The sequence below is a fragment of the Branchiostoma floridae genome, chromosome 9, assembly GCF_000003815.2.
Source record: "Branchiostoma floridae strain S238N-H82 chromosome 9, Bfl_VNyyK, whole genome shotgun sequence".
Lineage (NCBI taxonomy): Eukaryota > Metazoa > Chordata > Leptocardii > Amphioxiformes > Branchiostomatidae > Branchiostoma > Branchiostoma floridae.
Genome location: NC_049987.1, coordinates 18,201,018 through 18,219,415, shown reverse-complemented (window position 1 = coordinate 18,219,415; position 18,398 = coordinate 18,201,018). Strand labels below are relative to the sequence as shown.

General features: G+C 37.4%; 1 protein-coding gene across 1 annotated transcript in view; it reads left to right on the top strand.

Moving 5' to 3' along the window:
• Positions 1–18,398, top strand: part of LOC118422247 (dynein heavy chain 8, axonemal-like) — a 90,540-nt gene that overhangs the window by 39,487 nt on the left and 32,655 nt on the right. Inside the window, exons 47-71 of the mRNA XM_035829765.1 lie at positions 308–492; positions 1,196–1,324; positions 2,251–2,379; positions 3,203–3,268; positions 4,021–4,166; positions 4,785–4,974; positions 5,533–5,780; positions 6,331–6,417; positions 6,838–6,945; positions 7,431–7,517; positions 8,348–8,412; positions 9,372–9,575; positions 10,039–10,119; positions 10,243–10,312; positions 10,739–10,853; positions 11,484–11,582; positions 11,800–11,900; positions 12,500–12,649; positions 13,360–13,434; positions 13,913–14,080; positions 14,916–15,068; positions 15,577–15,690; positions 16,140–16,306; positions 16,938–17,124; positions 17,962–18,069. Coding sequence (XP_035685658.1) covers positions 308–492; positions 1,196–1,324; positions 2,251–2,379; positions 3,203–3,268; positions 4,021–4,166; positions 4,785–4,974; positions 5,533–5,780; positions 6,331–6,417; positions 6,838–6,945; positions 7,431–7,517; positions 8,348–8,412; positions 9,372–9,575; positions 10,039–10,119; positions 10,243–10,312; positions 10,739–10,853; positions 11,484–11,582; positions 11,800–11,900; positions 12,500–12,649; positions 13,360–13,434; positions 13,913–14,080; positions 14,916–15,068; positions 15,577–15,690; positions 16,140–16,306; positions 16,938–17,124; positions 17,962–18,069 — 3,232 coding nt within the window. The remainder of the gene's footprint in view (positions 1–307; positions 493–1,195; positions 1,325–2,250; positions 2,380–3,202; positions 3,269–4,020; positions 4,167–4,784; positions 4,975–5,532; positions 5,781–6,330; positions 6,418–6,837; positions 6,946–7,430; positions 7,518–8,347; positions 8,413–9,371; positions 9,576–10,038; positions 10,120–10,242; positions 10,313–10,738; positions 10,854–11,483; positions 11,583–11,799; positions 11,901–12,499; positions 12,650–13,359; positions 13,435–13,912; positions 14,081–14,915; positions 15,069–15,576; positions 15,691–16,139; positions 16,307–16,937; positions 17,125–17,961; positions 18,070–18,398) is intronic.

Below are 18,398 nucleotides of genomic sequence, written 5' to 3'. Positions count from 1 at the left end.
TTCTTATTTCTGAGTCATTTTTTAGAAAATTCGATGCACGGCAATAAGGTTTTTAAGGTATTATAGATGTTCCAAGTTTATTGTTTGAACTTGATTTTAGATTATGAGAAGATTTTAAATTCTGTGTGTATTTTGATGGTCAAATCTTTAATGTTCTGATTCAAACAATGTATCTAATTACAAATACTTGTCATGTGTATACCACAACTCATTCAGGCTTCTAGCCTTCAGTGTAGTGTAATGAAGTTCTTCTAAAGGCTCAAAGCAAGTTTGACCATTATATCACTATATAATAATTTATTTTCAGGCCAAAAGAACACCATCACCACTTCAGTCTGGCTGCCCTGACCGGTGTCATCAGCCACGCCTACAAGAAAAAGAAGATTATTAAAGAGGAGAAACAGGCGGCCATGGAGACCATGTCTCAGGTCTCGCGCTCCAACAGTGTCATCTCATTGGCTATCGGATCCCAGGCCGGCTTCAGCCAGACAAGTAAGAACTATTCTGTCAACAATTTGAACCTATGCCAGTCCTGTAACTATGATATATAGCCATGATAATGGATTAATGGAATCGAAATAAAGGAATAATCATAGTATTACATTTACAGACTATGTACACTCTGACACTTGTAGGTAAAATGACATTGATTTTTCTTATATGATATAAGAAAAATCACCTTTTACTTATTATTTTGATTATCATTTATTTGATATGATATGAAATCATGTGATAACATCCGCCTCTAAGAATGAAATTTGTGTAATTTGTCATGAAGGGTCATTTTGTTTTGGGGTTTGTTTGCATAAAATATTGTGCTTCAATCTGTGTATGTGTGCATAATTACATGTATGTACGACATTGTTTGTGTGAACAACATAACTCAAGATATCATTGCAGTTGGATCTAAATGATTTTTGTGATTATGTACAATGTATCTAATTTATCTTTTCTTTATGCTTTTCATTGGCAAATGTTGAGTCAGACACATGTGTGGACATTACCACACCAGATCTGTGTGTGTAATGCGTATTACATGCATTATATTAATCATTAAGTGTTGAAACAAAAACATTTGACAAAACATTAAAAGGACAAGATTGATCGCGAGCTTGTAACATTCAAGATCATCATAAAAACATTACAGCTACATCTACATGACATTGTTCAACAGTTACTGCATCTTTATCTGCAGCACCTGCATCAAAGACAATCACATCCAGATCTATGAGTTGCAGCAATGCTTTAGGATACACCTTTAAGACAATTGCAGGAACAGTTCAACATGCTAGAGCAGCTGTAAAACGGCACTCCTGTGATATCAGTAGGTTAACGGTCTCACAGAGTAAGGGTGGGTACCGGTACACTACAAAACATTTTTCCTGTTGCACTGGGAAAAAACAGTGGACCTCATCTTGGACTGATTAGCCAAATTGAATGGACTGTAGGCGTTCACACGTTTTACCAGTCAAAGAAAATAAAAAGAGAAAGTGAATATAGTCATTTCTACAAGTTTCTACAGTCAAACTTAGCATTGTTTACATGAAGATATGATGTTAAATTCCAATTGAAGTCAGATATGCAATCAAAAAGATTCCTATGTAGCAAAATGGACCATTGCTTTGTGCATTACCCAACATTTACAACTTTTCATAGACAAATTAGGTCCAGAAGAATCTGAATTTTTTTGTACCAGTACCCACCCCTATCACAGACAATGATGACAAAGTACTAAAATCTGTTTTGTTTTTTAGGGGTTACCTGATAATTAAACTTCTTTCAACAGTTGACAAGCTGAGTTACAGTGTACTAAATGTTTTGATGATTAGAGTATTACTTTCACCACTCACTCACTATCCATTGTTTGATAACCAAAGTTCTTTTTTTATTTCTCTTCATGGTGTTGCAGCTTTTGTTTTAGTTATCAGAATCATTTTGGACAACTTGCTTTAAAGTTAAGCTTCACTGAGGAATTAATCATGCATAACTGTTAAGACTTAAGTTCAATTTTATTAGAAATCATACAACTTGAACAGGTATTTTGTAGTGTTATAACTTAAGGCTACATCTGGTTGTTTGCAATTGCAAAATTGTTAATAATATGTTGTTTGCAATTGTTTATACTAGATCGATACACACTAAAATCTTATTTTCATTAATCATACGGTCATGTACATTACTGTCTTGTACATGCCCAATTGTATGCAATATATTGCTTTTTTGCTATATCATTATTATTTCTACAACAAGGTGCAAAGACCAAGGTCCCAGAAAAAGTCCCACGAAAAGAGAGTGAAACGATGACGTTCCAGAAAATGGCCAAAACTGTCCAACAGATGGCATCAATGCTGACACCTGCAAGCTCCTCTCACGACATCAGTAGGTTTCAGTTGTAGGAAGATGTACTAACTTGGTTCAATCTAACAGGGTTCACACAAGTTTGCATAACAGTGTTTTGTTTGACTAGTACATGTAGGTGATTTTGGAAAATTAACAAACAAGATGAAGATCAAAATATGAACAGTTAGACTATTATTAGTTTCTTTTTCCCTAAGGGAAATTTTGTACTAACTTGTGTTTCACCCAATACCACACAGTGCATGCATGTTATAAATTGACTGTGTTTTTTCTTCTTTTTTTTTTCTTACAGACTGTAGTTTAGTTTCTATTGCAGTCACCTAGGGCAGGACATCACGATAGCGTTTCTTTGTCTGCCATGTTTTGTATGACATATTCTTTAAACCATTTTAAATTAGAACTATGAATTTCAAAACAAAATTGGTACATTACCTGTTTTTTGTTGAGATTATGTCCACATGATATGTTCACAGGAAGAATGATCATGTTTTATTCATATTATTTTGTTAGTTGTTGCTGCAGACTGAATCTATTATATTATGTTTCTATTTCAGTTAATTTTAATTTATAAGTATATATAAATTAAGTAAACATTATCTTAAAATTCTAAGAAATCATGTATTTTTCTCTAACAGTTGTGTGATTGAATGTTACATTGTAGTTGCAGTGCTTGTCAATAGTAAAGCTAACAAAATAGTATTAAATTTTACAATAACCCTTAAAGCAGAATTTTGCTACTGTTACAATTTGTGTACATCCATGTAGTCCTGTGTACTAGTGAATAATGAAGATTTGGTACAAGAACATCCATTTGTTAAAAAGCCAGTGTCCCACATTTCTCCAGGCCCTATAGCTACCACCCCACCCCAGCGCCAGCCGTCCGCAGGTCTCAGTGATACCAATCCTATGAGTAAGACTGGAAATGTTCACTGCATGGAAACAATTGGATCTTTCATTCTAAACATTAAGTCTTCAAATTCTTTATACCAAGGTGGTGGTGGGAAGAGATAGTGTTGTTAATAAAAGCATGTCTGATTGCTTACAATAAACTGCAATAACAGTGCATGAGTAAGACTGGATATGTTCACTGCATGGCATCAATCAGACTTTTCACTACAAACGCTTCACTTTCTTTGTATCAAGGTGGTGGTGGGAAGAAATGGTGGTGTTGATAAAAGCATGTCTGATTGCTTACAAGAAACAAACTATACTATTGCAGTGCATGAGAGCATGGCTACAACTAGTCACACTTCTGGTTAAAAGCAATTCCAAAAATGCTAGTTCACCTTTATCTGTATGTGTGGGGTAACCTATATCCATTGTTATAAATTCTAAATGTTAGGGTTACCTAATTCTATTGATATTGTAGTTAACATTTGAAACCACCATCCATTGATTTGATGTCTCTATATACCTTTAAGACCTGAATATAGAGTTACCCACAGATAAAGGTGAACTAGGCTAAGCCTTAATTCTAAAGAGCACTGGATTTCTCCTCAAGACTATGGTACTATCTATGATTCTATGAAATTCAACATAACTGTATCAAAACTTCTTCAAATTGTTCATAACATTATTAAGCTAAATGTGGATCCATACAAAGTCAAAGTCGAATAGCAGAAACATTTTTGAAATATGTTTTTTTACTGTTTGAATTTACAGGCCCTTCACCCAGTATCAATGTGAAGATTGGTGAACGCTCCAGAAAAGCAGGGAACCCCAACATGCTCACCCCCGCTGCAAAAGTGGAACATTCCATGGTGTCAGATGCCCTACAGGAGTGCATCGCACCAAGGTTGAAGGGAGAGGTATGGAAGACAATGTTTTATTCATCATTCTGTTGTTTTGAAAGTATTGTCGCAGAAGGACAGGACTTTTTGCTTAATATACACTGATAGTTTTCAGCACCAAGGACAGGTGCATTAACCTGAGCACAGATGGTGTTCAGCACTAAGGACAGGTGGGTTTACTTGTGTGTTAATGGTGTTCAGCTTTAAGGACAAATTTATTTACTAGTTTTTTTTTATGGTGTTCAGTACCAAGGACAGGTGTGCTTGCCTGTGTGTTGATTGTGTTCAGCACCAAGGACAGATGTGTTTGCCTGTGCGTGGATGGTGTTTGGCACTAGGGACTGGTGTGTTTTCCTGTGTGATTATGGTGTTCAGCACCAAGGACAGGCATGTCTACCTATGTATGTATGGTGTTCAGCACAAAGTACAAATACACTGTATGTTGATGGTGTTTAGCATCAATGACAAGGGTGGATGTGTGTGGATGGTGTTCAGCACCAAGAACAGGTGTGTTTACACATGTGTGGATGCTGTTCAGCACCAGAGACAGGTATGTTAATGTACATAGTGTTTGAAAGCATTTCTAAATGATCCTCAGCACTAAGGACAGATATATTCGCCTTCTTCTTTATCCAGGACCTTGTGACCTTCACTGGGATTCTGAAGGACACGTTTGCTAACTTGCCTGACACCGAGCTGGCCCGACAGACTAGCCCTGGTGTGGAGCCTGCCATGGTACAGAAGGCCCAGGAGAAAGGCCTGATCCCCCATGTACCCTGGATCAGCAAGTGTATGAGCCTGTATGCACTGTCTCAGGTCCACAAAGGTATGAATCATTTCACTCAAGTAAAAGTTTGAAAAGAAAAAAATATGTTGTTTCATTTTGTATCTTTTTGAGTCATTCTACCATGAACTATGTCCTTCTGTTATACTATTTTTACAAGTAGACGACGGTTGTTTCTTTGATATATCAAAAGATGAAAACCTTAATTTTTTTGTATATTTATGGTTGTATATTGGTACTTATATGCATTTCTTAATATAAAAATTGTTCAATGTTATTTTCGATTGCCAATACATCTATTTTCAAATCATAAAACACCGCTGATACTGCATGTATAAGTGTTATGTAACTATATAATGTTTTTGGTTTTAGGATATAAGATTTGTAAACAGCATAACTTGAAACTGTGAATGGATGTCCATGAATTTTTGTAATGTAAGTAGGTACAGTCTACTGGTAAGTCAAATCTGAGAATGGGCCTCCTGTCAGGATTTTACAGAACTACAGCAGACTGTGTAATACTACATATGTACATGTATGTGCTTAAATGTTACCAACATAACTTGCTTAATCATAACACTGATTTCCCCCACCCCACAGGTATCATTGTAGCAGGCCCCCCTGCCTCGGGTAAGTCCTCCTGCATTGCCACACTGGTGGAGGCCCTGTCATCCATCTCGGCCCCCACCCCCAGCACCCGGGGGCACGGGAGGCTGGGGACCTCCCACAAGCTGCTGCGCCTCAACCCGCTGGTCGTGGACGACTACGGGCTGGTGTTCGGTCACCTGAACCAGAACCACGACTGGGTGGACGGGATCTTCACACATGCATGGAAGAAGGCCTGCAGGGTAAGGTTGCTTTTAGGCCCTGGGAGGACAGTTACTTAAGTAACAGGATATGATTTTAGAAATGGTCAGACGTTTCAAACAATATCCATTTGTTTTTTCGTCAATGACATTGGAGAAGTCTTGTTGGAGAGGGTTTTTACAAAAGTATATCCTACCTGTGAATTGATTTTTTGCATATCAACTCACAGCTACATGTATGATGTAAAAACCCTCCCCAACAGGTTTTTTACAGTCACGTGTCACTGACGAAAAACAACGGATGTTGTTTAAAATGTCTGACCGTTTCCAAAATCATATCCAGTTGCTTGGGTAACTTCTTTTTGGTGCATCTTTTTACCTGAATGTCTAACCTTCATTGACGTAATGTTGGTTGCTTGTAGATTCTCATAGTGTTCTTACCAGCAAAGTTCAGCAAATGAGGCCTCAGCCTGTTGTTTTCATCCCTTATGTTGTGATTTGGACCCCAACATTCGTGTTTTAAGGGATTATCAAAAATGTTTGTCATTGATTAAATACATTTCATTTACTTTACTTGTTCTATTGTTAACAGAACAAGAGTACCACCTGGCTGTGTTTGGATGGACCACTGAATGCCGGCTGGGCAGACAACTTCAGCAGTGTGCTGGACAGTGAAAATGTCAGTATTGAATTAAGGAAAATACTATTAGCCAAATATCTTCTTTGTATTTTGCAAACAGCATGTAGATGACTTACAGTTTTTATACTAAGGTTTTGAAAAATGGTATGAAGTTATTATATACTTAACCATAGCATATGATTTTAAGTTAGGAATGCTTATGGCAAAGGTCACTGAAAACAAGCATGTCCATGATTTTATAAATGAACTGAAACATGGAGTTTCTTTGCCTTGATTTACCTTCAAGGGTCTTCAGATCATTCTTTTTAGAAAATGAGAACTTTTGGTAGCTTTTGGCACAACCGGATGATGATGATGATGATGGTACGACCTAAAAAGTCTGGAACCCAGGTCACATCAAAGTAGCACAACTTAGTGTCACACTTTCACACATTCAACCTTGTTATAATAACCTTCCAGACCTTCCACCTCCCCAATGGAGACCGGCTTCCCCTGTCAGATAATGTCCGACTGCTGTTTGAGACAACTGACCTGCAGTTTGCTTCCCCTGCTACCATCTCCAGGGCCGTAAGTATAATGAAATAGGATCTGATATAAATCTTTTTCCTTAGTAGTATGTTATTGTTCTTGGAAACAACCTTGATTTCATTCCTGTCATTGAAAAATAAATGTTATAGTATGATCTTTTCTATCAGTAAGTCTTGTATATCAAACCAAATTGTAACAGTTGTAATCTGTTTATTTCTGTCTCATACAGTAATGTAATACCTTGCATCTGGGATATTTCTGAACTTGTAACAACTAATATGTTGTAGTCTGAAGGGATTGACCAACAAGAAGACCCTATTTGAAATTGATTATGAGGCCATACTGCCATTGGCCAGCAAAAAAAAAAAAAAGCTTGAGAAAACTTGGTTTGTAGCTTTGCTTGAAGATTTGGTCCATGGTTACTGGAACCAAAAGACCTAATTTTTGCCATATTCACTTAATTTGGATCAATATTAAATCCTTTATTTTGCAATGCTTATTATTAATATAACTGTGTTTTGCAGGGCATTGTGTACATGGACAAGAACGTACTAGGCTGGAGACCTATTGCCCAGGCTTGGTTGGAGAGCAGACCACATCACGAAGTGATTGTATGTTGTGTTATGTTGCAAAATATGCCACAAATTAAAAAAAAAATCCCCAGGCCTCAAACCTGTGCAATAAGGAGTGTTTGAATAGAAGTTGGACATAATTGAGAAGAATAGAGCTTTTATTTCTGTAAAAATTGTAGCAGTACATGTATCAGAAATCCATCCTGTGCATGGATGGTGTTCAGCACCAAGGACAGGTCTTTTACTTGCATTTGTCTGGTGTTACCATGTACAGGCGTGTTTGCCTGTGTGTTAAGTTTGTTCAGTAGCAAGGACAGATCTTTTACCTTGTGTTTTTTGTGGTGTTAGGATCAAGTTTCTTTACCTGTGTGTGGTTGTTATTCAGTACCAAGGACAGGTGTGGTTAGTCGACTGTTGTATTAACAAAAGCGCAAAGCAACTTATTGCACAGGTTGTGGCCAATCTTTTGTAGCATATTGCTATGCAACATCTTGTGACACACACACACTTATGCTGTGGTCACAAAAAATCATGCTCCGGTGGTTTGTATTACAGATAGTAGTTGGGTTGTTTGTTTGAACCTTTGTTTATTAGTGAGAAGCTCATACTGGCCTGCAAACCCTCTTTTTATTGAGGCCACGAGAGAAGAGGTAAGGGTTAGACAAGATATAGATTACATCATTTTTAAGTTCTAATGAATATATTATTATTTGAGATCAAGTTCTATTGATAACTTCAAAATTCATGATATATTCTGTGTTTTTTTGTTAAATTCAAACATTGAGATAGACATTGTGTTCTATATACATATTTGATCCATTGTATCATAATCATGTACTTTGAAATGTATTCCCTTTTCTTCGTTTCAGAACCTCCAGAGGGCTTTCAACAAAACTTTGGATGCAGTTTCCAACTTTGTCATCAATGAGTCAAAGTATGTGTTGTGTTAAAACTTCATGTTCTCTTATGCATGCCTTCTGACTGAAATCTGCCAATCTGGGTTAAGCATGCTACCATCTAATCTGCATGACACACAATAACCAACGAAGAGATTATCACAAAGGTCATAATTCTTTGCCATCATCATAAACATGATCATTGTCAAAATTTGTAAACTTAAAGAAGATAATTTGCATGGTGTATAACACACAGTATTTGAAGTTAGAGAAAATCAATTATAGATATAAGTATCATCATCATCTAAAATCATTATCAAACTGAGGAAAATTAGATAACTTCAATTGTGATTGACACAATACATTTTATTAATGTAAAGAAAATCACAAGGATCACAATCATTTCTTATCATCCTATTTCTTTTATCATATTCATCATAATTCAGACTAGTTGAATTACATGTAGATGCATGGCACATGTTAGAGAAAAATGTTTAGACTAGTCTTGTAAAATATGTTCAGGAGTTAAATGTTCCAATGAAATTTGTTGACAAAGTTTAATGTTATTAATGAATTGATGTTCAATATCAAAACTTAACACACCACAAAAATTATTGTGTGGTCTCTTTTGTTACCTTTTTATCTTAGACTTAAATGAAACATTTCAGGCTGAACTACATATTGTCAAAAGACAATTATGGTAATTAGTTTTTTTTAATTAGCAGAGGACACAACATCATATGGTTCAATCTGTTTAAAAATTGTTCAAAATGACAATAAAACATACAAATCTATCTACTAGTAGTTGATTAAAATCTAAATCTTGCTGTTGTTATCAACTTCAGCTGCATTTCTGGACCTGCAACTAATCTTTCCTTCAGTTTCATTAACTTAAACTAACACCGTTAATGGTTTGGACTTGCTTTGTGTGCAGTGAATAATAACAACAAACACGCCCACTCAGGGCTGTCTCCCTGTCCGGTTCCTTTGTACGCAGGACCAAGGTTCCCGTCTGTGAGGTTGGGATGTTCCAGAACTGTCTGAACCTGCTGAAGGCCATGCTGGATGACAACGTGGAAATCGGCGGCGAGCTGCACGTGGAGAGGCTCTACCTGTTCTGCCTTATATGGACGTTTGGAGGGCTGCTGCAGGGAACGGACAGACAGGCCTTCAGTAATCTCCTGACCAGCCTCACATCAGCGTATGTTATCATCTATTACCTTTTCGGTGATGTTTTCTCGATTGATGACAAAAGTGGTCCCAGTATGGAGCCTTGTGGAACACCACAGCTCACATACACTTTGACATACATACTGAATATTCTGCTCACTTTGTGTGTTATTTTCACCTGAACCTTGCACCAGTGCATGTAAAACCACCAGGATTTGTACACTGACAAAAGTGGTCCCAGTATAGAGCCTTGAGGAACACTAAAAATTAAATAATTTATCCATAATGAGATTGGCTTTTAGATTTATTCTTACCAGCTTCACATGAGTGCATGCATTTTGTATGCTAGGAACAAAGTTTGATGTGGATTACAACCTCACAAACGGGAATGGTCACAGAATTAAGCCCTGAGGGACATATAATGTATATAATATACGTGTAGATGTATACACAGTCACTGTATCTCTACATATTATCTAACTTTTTCTCTTTAGGCTGCCAGACTATGACCATGAGATCTCTGTGTTTGACTACTATGTGGATGAGTCAGGAGAATGGGACCCATGGACATCAAGGTAGGGTGTACAATTCATTGTCAAAATTGTATTAATTTCTACAAATCAATTTTAAGCATATATCATCCGGTTGATCTTTTTATGGATGAAAGCCTGCTGACTTGAAATTAATTTTTCCCACAGGGTGCAAGAGGATACGTACCCTGACAATGCCAACATTTCTGGAGAGGTGTTTGTGGAGACTGTTGATACTGTAAGAGTCGAATTACCTTTACTTATTTTTTGTTCTGTTAGACATTATCTTAACATCTGCCATCGCTGCTAGACTTTTCTTACAGTCATGCTCTTTCATGAACTAAATGTGCAAGGTGCATTCTGTCAGATACATCTACATTAATTTCATAGAGTTATAAGTTATAAATGTACAGAATGTTTCAATCAACCAATCAGGTACTCCCCTTCCTGTTGTTAGATGGGAAGGTGTCAACCAATCATATTGCCTCTTGACTGTAGGCAGCAACGCGATTGGCTGACTAGTGCATTTTTGGCAAGAAAAAAAGCTCACAGACTGGTATGCCAACGTTTTTGCTAGACACACACAAGCAGCGGACTTGTAATGAGAGGATCTGTTTTCTAAGAATACTTAGCTAATTGTTTTACTTTGAATCTTTTACCTCAGATCCGTTGCCAAGTGCTGATGGACTATGCCCTATCTTCAGGACAGAATGTCCTTCTGGTGGGCCCACCAGGGTCTGGGAAGACATCCCTCATAAACGACCTTATTGACACCCAAGGTAATTAAAACATTCTAACAATAAAAATTGTTTTATGTGTGGAGTTCAATGATTATCTTAAGTTTATGTACCAAATTTTTCCTAGTTCCTTCCTCAAAAATATTGTCTATGTGGGTTTTGTTCAGCACCAAGGACAGGTATGTTCATCTGGGCATGGATTGTGTTTATCAGAAGGGTGTTTCTTCTTGTGTTAAACTTTATGGTTTTCAGCACCAAAGACAGGTCTGTTAGTTTGAATACAGATGATGTTTAGCAATAGGGACAGATGTGTTTGCTTCTGTGTGGATTATGTTCAGCACCAGGGACAGGTGTGTTAACCTCTGTGTGGATATTGTTCAGCACCAAGGACAGGTATGTTTACAATTAATATTACCTGTATTTTCAGTCCTAGATATAGCAGGAGCGGGACCATATTATGTTCTCTATAGTGGCCTCTCACTTTTCAAACAATGATGGTTTGAAAGGGGGAAGTGCTGGAAGTAGACAGGAGAGTCAGGACTTGAGCAGGAGCGCTGACCAGCGGGTGGGTCTTGAAGCAGCTTTTCAGACGAGTGGCGATGATAGTATAGCACACAGTAGTCCGCCTTCTGCTACAGAAACACATTCTATTGTTTCCTGCCCCTTGTCCAGATCCCGCTACACACATAGTGAAGAGACTGGTGTGGTCGTCTGCCTCTGAAGCCTCTCAACTGCAGAACTTTGTGGAGGCCAACATCCACCACAGACAAGGTCAGAGAAACCATGGTTATGGTTCAAAGATTGACTCTTTTTCATGCCTTTTGTGTAATGAAAGCACAGTTTTCTGTAATGGTGACCATCACAAAAGAATGTCATCAATATTGAAATAAATATTATAGTATGAGATTTGATGCAGCAGCTTTGGTTTTCATTCTGCTCTGGGATTGGAAGCTTCTGATTTTAATTTTTCTATTTTTTTTTTCTTTAGGGTTTGTGTATGGAGCAAAGGACTACAAAGGTTTCCAGATCTTCATTGATGACATCAACATGCCTGCAAGAGATGAGTTTGGAGTGCAGAGGGTTAATGAGGTATGAAAACCATTTTTCGTCTGTTAGTCATACAGACGTCATACATGTATGGTGTATTACATTTACAGCACTGCTGTGGTTATACCACCCCTTACAGAGGCAAGGCCATTTTACAGTTTTTTAAAACAATAGAATCTGATGTAGTCCATAATAATCTAAAAGGTACTAACTTGAAGACTTTTCTGGAATACTTTTGGATGTTGTCACTTTTTGTGTACCTAGTGACATGTCATATGAAGTGCTTCAAGGTTACATCAACAAAGTATTGTACATAATACGAGTCAGCATTTTGTAAACCATTACTAGTCAGATATGATTTCATCACTCAGTCTGGTATATTTATTGATGATGATGATATTAATTTATTGATTTGTATTTGACACTGAAGCAACACAGTGTCAAAGCAATGGATAAATTAGATTAATAGCAACAGAACAGGGTTGCTCATGAGATGGTGTAATATTATTCATATCATGCCCAGGCCATGTTTATGTTTGATAGCAGTGTTCCGACTGGTCCATATTTTACAATCCATCACAAAATTGCTTAAATTCTCTCCTTCATCTTGCTAAATTTTGTGTTTCCCTTTTGGCTCACAGAATCTGAGAGAACTCCTGGACCACCACATCCTGCTGAAGCTGCAGAAGCCGTTTGAGTGGAGGACCGTGGAGGGTCTGTCTGTGCTGGCTACTCTCACACTACACGAGTATCCTTCTACATCAACTCAGCTGCTGTCCGAGAGACTCATCGTAAGTACACACTACACGAGTATCCTTCTACATCAACTCAGCTGCTGTCTGAGAGACTCATCGTAAGTACACACTACACAAGTATCCTTCTACATCAACTCAGCTGCTGTCTGAGAGACTCATCGTAAGTACACACTACACAAGTATCCTTCTACATCAACTCAGCTGCTGTCTGAGAGACTCATCGTAAGTACACACTACACAAGTATCCTTCTACATCAACTCAGCTGCTGTCCGAGAGACTCATCGTAAGTACACACTACACAAGTATCCTTCTACATCAACTCAGCTGCTGTCTGAGAGACTCATTGTAAGTACTAGCTGAACCCGCCTTATTATAGTAGAATGAAATAGAATAGAATGAAGGTACATATAGCACAAATTCTATTTACGATTAGGAAATCATGTTAATAGCCAGTCAAACAAAAGAAAGTTATGCTGTTATCCTATGGAAAAGTGCTAGGAGGCCCATGATCATATTCTTCATTTTGCCGACACCTATTTACATACAATATCATACAGCTCTAAGGAACAAAACATCATGATTTATCTTAACATTAAGAAGCAATCACCTAGGCAACTACAAACGGGACTGAAAACATCTTTGTTGGCAAAAGGTAGAAAAAGAGGAAAATGAAAGACAATTATCTTGTCTTTAGAGTGATTATTTTTGACAAAGTTTAATGCATTTTTTCCATCTCTCCAAACAGAGACACTTCTCAGTGGTTCACCTCCCAGCACCACAAGGACAGGACCTGGAGAGTGTGGTCAACTCTATGTTAGAGGTATGAGATGTTTTACTTTTCTTCAAGTAGAATGCACTAACATTATTCATACAGTAATGTGCCATTTAATTGCATACTTTAGAGATTAGAAAGAAATTTACGGCTCTTTGTTGCAAACTTTGTGACTTACTAGATGGCACATTAGATGACAGTATCCTTGTGTGTTTGTGGCACTCTTTTGAAAGATTATCTGATAGGCTTAGTAAGTGCTGCTCCACTGTCAGGAAAAGTCTTGCAAAGTGCCTTTCCCAAGGGTATAACATTGAAGGTATGGTAAATATCAAGTAAGGAATCTCTTGGTTCTAAGTCCAATGCTCTACATGTCCAGCTACACAGTTATTGAATATAGGCAATTCATAATACAATACACATGTAACAAATATCATAAAGTTGTTGTTGAATGGGTTAGGAGAATTATTTTCTCTGAATGTCAAGACAATCGATGGTAATGATGCATCCCTGTTTGACTATCTCTTAGGCCAACATGAGTTTTGATGGACAGGGTTTGGACACAGAGCTGCACAATAGCCTGGCAGCAGCCTCCTGTGAGTTACTCATGACTGTACAGGACGTCCTGAGGCCTTCTCCCATGCCTGGCAGACAGCACTACATGTTCACTCTCAGGAACATCGCAAAGGCCTTCCAGGTGCATAGTCTACAATCTTAAATAATATCATTACAACTAAGATATTACACTGAAATGGAAAGATGCATGTACCTGGACTTTAGGATTATATAAGCAAAGGTGTTAACTTAAAGTTATCTATTTTGTACAAGGTATTTAGATGTGCGTGCAAATTTGTAGCACAGTTGTTTATAAATAATGGCATCATGTAGAATGTCACAATAGAATCAGACCAATTGCAGACTCTGAGGATGGTTTGCTAATTTTAAGGTGTAAAAAAAGGTAAGGGAACGAGCACAACAATCCAGAGCTTGGCACAAGCATACCCAACCAATCTATTCTGTCAATCTGCCATCACTCTGTATCAATGCATTAAAAACACCCCTATATAGAATATAGCTGCTTACAGTATCAAAGAAAGAAGAAGCAATGATTGCCTTTTACAGTCAGTCAGACTAATTTTGTATTAGCTACTGATGACATATTTTGGAGTTTTTAATTGACAATTTGATTTACCAGTGTAATAGTCTAGTGTGTAGAGTGTTTGCCTTGCATTCAGTAAGTTGTGAGTTTGATCCCAGCTGAGTCATACCTATAGCTGCTTTCTCTGCTTAGCATTTGAAAAAGAGTGTACATGACTGGTAGTTGAACACATAACACTGCCAACAGACTAGCCCCCTGCTTTAGTGATTGTACAAAGTTATGTGGCCCAGGGCTACTGAAATGGAGATGAGTGCCACCCCATACACCATCTGGTGTGGAAAGGACCAAAATTGACAATAGTGGGCATATCATAATTATAATGACTGTCTTGGTTTAAGGAAAACACCAGTTTAAGATTACCGTTGATTTGTAGTGTATGAAGCGCCTAACATCAGAAAGCCGTGCTGATGAGAAGATGGTGATTGGCCTGTGGAGACACGAGGTGTGGCACATCATGGAGAACTCCATCTGTAGGAAGTCTGACCAGAACTGGTTCAACCACAACCTGCAGGAGATACTCAAGAAGGTAACACATTACCCTTAGAAAATTCTTTTCAAATTCCCTTTATATTATCCACAATGACATGTACATTAATGTTCATTGTAACAGTTGTGCTTGTTTAAAAGGTATCAAAATATTCTAAAAGAAAATGCATATTAGTTATCTCGTAAACTCATTGAATTGCATGTAAGTGCTAAAGCTTGATACAAAAATGTATTAACTGTTCATATTTAGCCTTGGTACTGTGCATTATTATTATCTATGACCATGCAAGGTACATCTTGCTTGGAAATGTGAATCAAATTCTTTTTATTTAATATATTATATTGTGTACAAAAATACTAATGTCATGGTATCAATGCACACAGTACATGTACATTGCATAGTATTAAAAGTCTAGAATATCCCATGGCATTGGCAACTATGATGCTTTCCATAGTCACATCATATAAAACACCACCGCAATATTGTTTTTTCCAAGGCCATTGTGACTGATTTATGAAATAATTTTATTTTTCTTCTTTTATTTTAGCATTTCCCAAACATTGAGGAGGAGTCCCTTCCTCCCCACTTTGTGACATTCCCCATAGATGGCCGTGCCTACCAGCGCCCTGTCACTACCATGTCTACTGACAAGAAGATAAGGGTAAGATCCTGTAGCAATGTAGCGTTGAATAGCATACACTTGTTACCTATTAACAGTAAAAATACCCAGCCTGTAAAAGAAGTAAGAAAAAAAAAGGATTCATTTTGTGAGCTCTTTGTGGCAAGCTGGAAATCACCTTTATTTGGATATAGTTTTATTCAAATTCTGAAGCTGGAAATTTTGGACAATTCAAGAAGAAAATGCATTCTCAGTGTTTTGTCCAAGAAGCCTGGCTTTAACAGTATACTTTAAGCTTTGAATTAAGTACAAGGAATCGAATGAAGGATACTTTTTTGATTTGAAAGAGTTGTTTTTGTGATACATTAAATGAGAAAAACAAATTATTCTATTTTTAAGTTAATAGCTTTCAAATTGGTAGTGTCAACAATAGATGTTTATGTCAGACATTAGGCAATGTCAGTGACTGTCGTAATTTTCTTTTCCAACAGGTGGCGCTGCAGCCCATTGTCAGCATGAAGGAGGTACAGGAGACCCTGGCCTCACACCTGGCCACGTACAACGAGAGGTTCCGTAACGAACAGCTGGACGTCCTGCTGTGTGAATATGTGTTCCAGCACATTGCTCGCGTACACAGGGTCCTCAGCTTCCAGAATGGGTACGTTCTGCAAATCATATCATTTCTTGATTGACATAATGCCTCTGACAGTTACTATCATGATGAATGATTGAAGAATGGATGCAAGGATAAGTACATGGATGAATGGATAGATTAATGTATGAACAAGATAATGGAAATTGAATGTTAGATATTTAACACTTTAAAACGTGTATTTTCTTTGAAAGAGGAGAGAATTTTTCCACTTTCTCTTAGTAATATATACAAAATGTACAACTGTACAATAGCTATATGAGATGACACACTTTACCCCACTGATTCGGACTCTGCCCCAAATGTTCACATAGGGTGCATAATTATGTGATTTTATGTGATAACATGTACGAGTTGTCTGTCATCCCAATTTGGTAAATTTACACGATGCTGGTACTGTACCTACATACTTTGCCTATGTTCGAGTTCCACAAATAATATCAAAACTTTCTGAAGCATACAAACAGACGAAAAGACACACACACATGCATACTTAATAGAAACATGGATATGCCCAAAATATCTTGTATTAAAGTAAAGAAGTCTTCTAGGCTTATTAATCATAATATACAATCATAAGGCTCAATGGTCTTTTGCAAGGTTAACAACACTGTCATCTATGGTTGGTCCACTACAGGGGTAACCTTCTGATGATTGGTGCCATTGGTAGCCATCTGGTTACCATGGTGAAGCTGGCACTCCACATCGCTGACGTGGACATGTACCATGTGGACTGTTCGCGAGCTAACACGTTCTTCGACGGCCTGCGGTCAGCAGTCAGAATGACGGGCAGTGAGGGGAAGATGTTGACTCTTCTGTTTACAGTAAGTCTGTTTGCATATCTTTTCATATCAAAAGTTCCGAAACAAGCTTTCTCATTCCAAAAAAAAAATGGACTCATAAACTCATTTAGAAAAATTATTGTAGCCTATATGTTATCTTTGCACCATAGTTTAGAAGACCAATGGTTGTGCATAACAGCAACCTCCAATTAACCTGTTCAGCCATTATCTGCCATTTTGAAAAACGGTGTGTTTGAGAGATCTCTAGTGCAATACCCCCACGTATACATAGTTTAGATATGGATGAGTGCATTATTGTATTCAAATTTTGTCTTGTAAAATGCCATTCTACCAGTTTAGTAGATATATCTGTCATTGTGACTTAGTACATGTCATACTGATAGAATATTTGAGAGTACAAAACTGATAGTAGTCTGTAAAGTGGCAATGTATGGTACATTATAGAGCATCATTTTACACAGCCACATACTTACATACTTGACATAATTTGATACATACACAGCATCTTCGATTCGCAAGCAAATTAACAATGCCGTATTAAGGTGATGAAGGAAAGGGCATTTTAATACATGTAAATACAAGGCAAATATAGTATCACAATCACTTCAGATACAATATGCAACATGAAGATGGTCGAAATATAAGTTATGTTAATTTTGATTTTTCTAACTTCTCAGCTCAGGTCGCTGTGAAATCTCCAGCGAGCTATTTCCCCAAAAGACGCATCATGTTATGATATCTAAATAAAAGAATTATCTTGCAGAACAGATTTACCAGTGAGAAAAAAAATGCAATCATACATGTTCTAGATATCACATGTACTTACATGTACCCTTGAATCATTTTGCTGTTCACCAGGCCAAAGACCTGCATGATGAGTCGTACCTAGATGCCATCAACAGTCTGTTGGTGTGTGGGGAGTATCCACCTCTCTTCAGTAATGATGAACTGGAGGGGTTACTACAGGTCAGTTGGACATCTATAATCATTATCCGGTTATTCTAAATCCGGTGTTTTAAGGTCTGATGCAACTTTTATTGGAATATGGTATTCCTTTATTGTGTAACTTCCTTTGTTTCTTACTGTCTTCCCAAATTTCATTTTGGTGACATAACATCCATTGGCATAATACCGGTCGGTTTACTGCAATTTCTCAAGCAATGCTAATTTGGCAAATGATCAACACATCATTTTCTCCAGTTACATGTTGCTGTTACAGCTTACCTTTGCCACTCTTCTGTGAAAAATATTTTGTCTCTCTGGTCCTGCTAAAAACATGATATCGTAATTGGAAC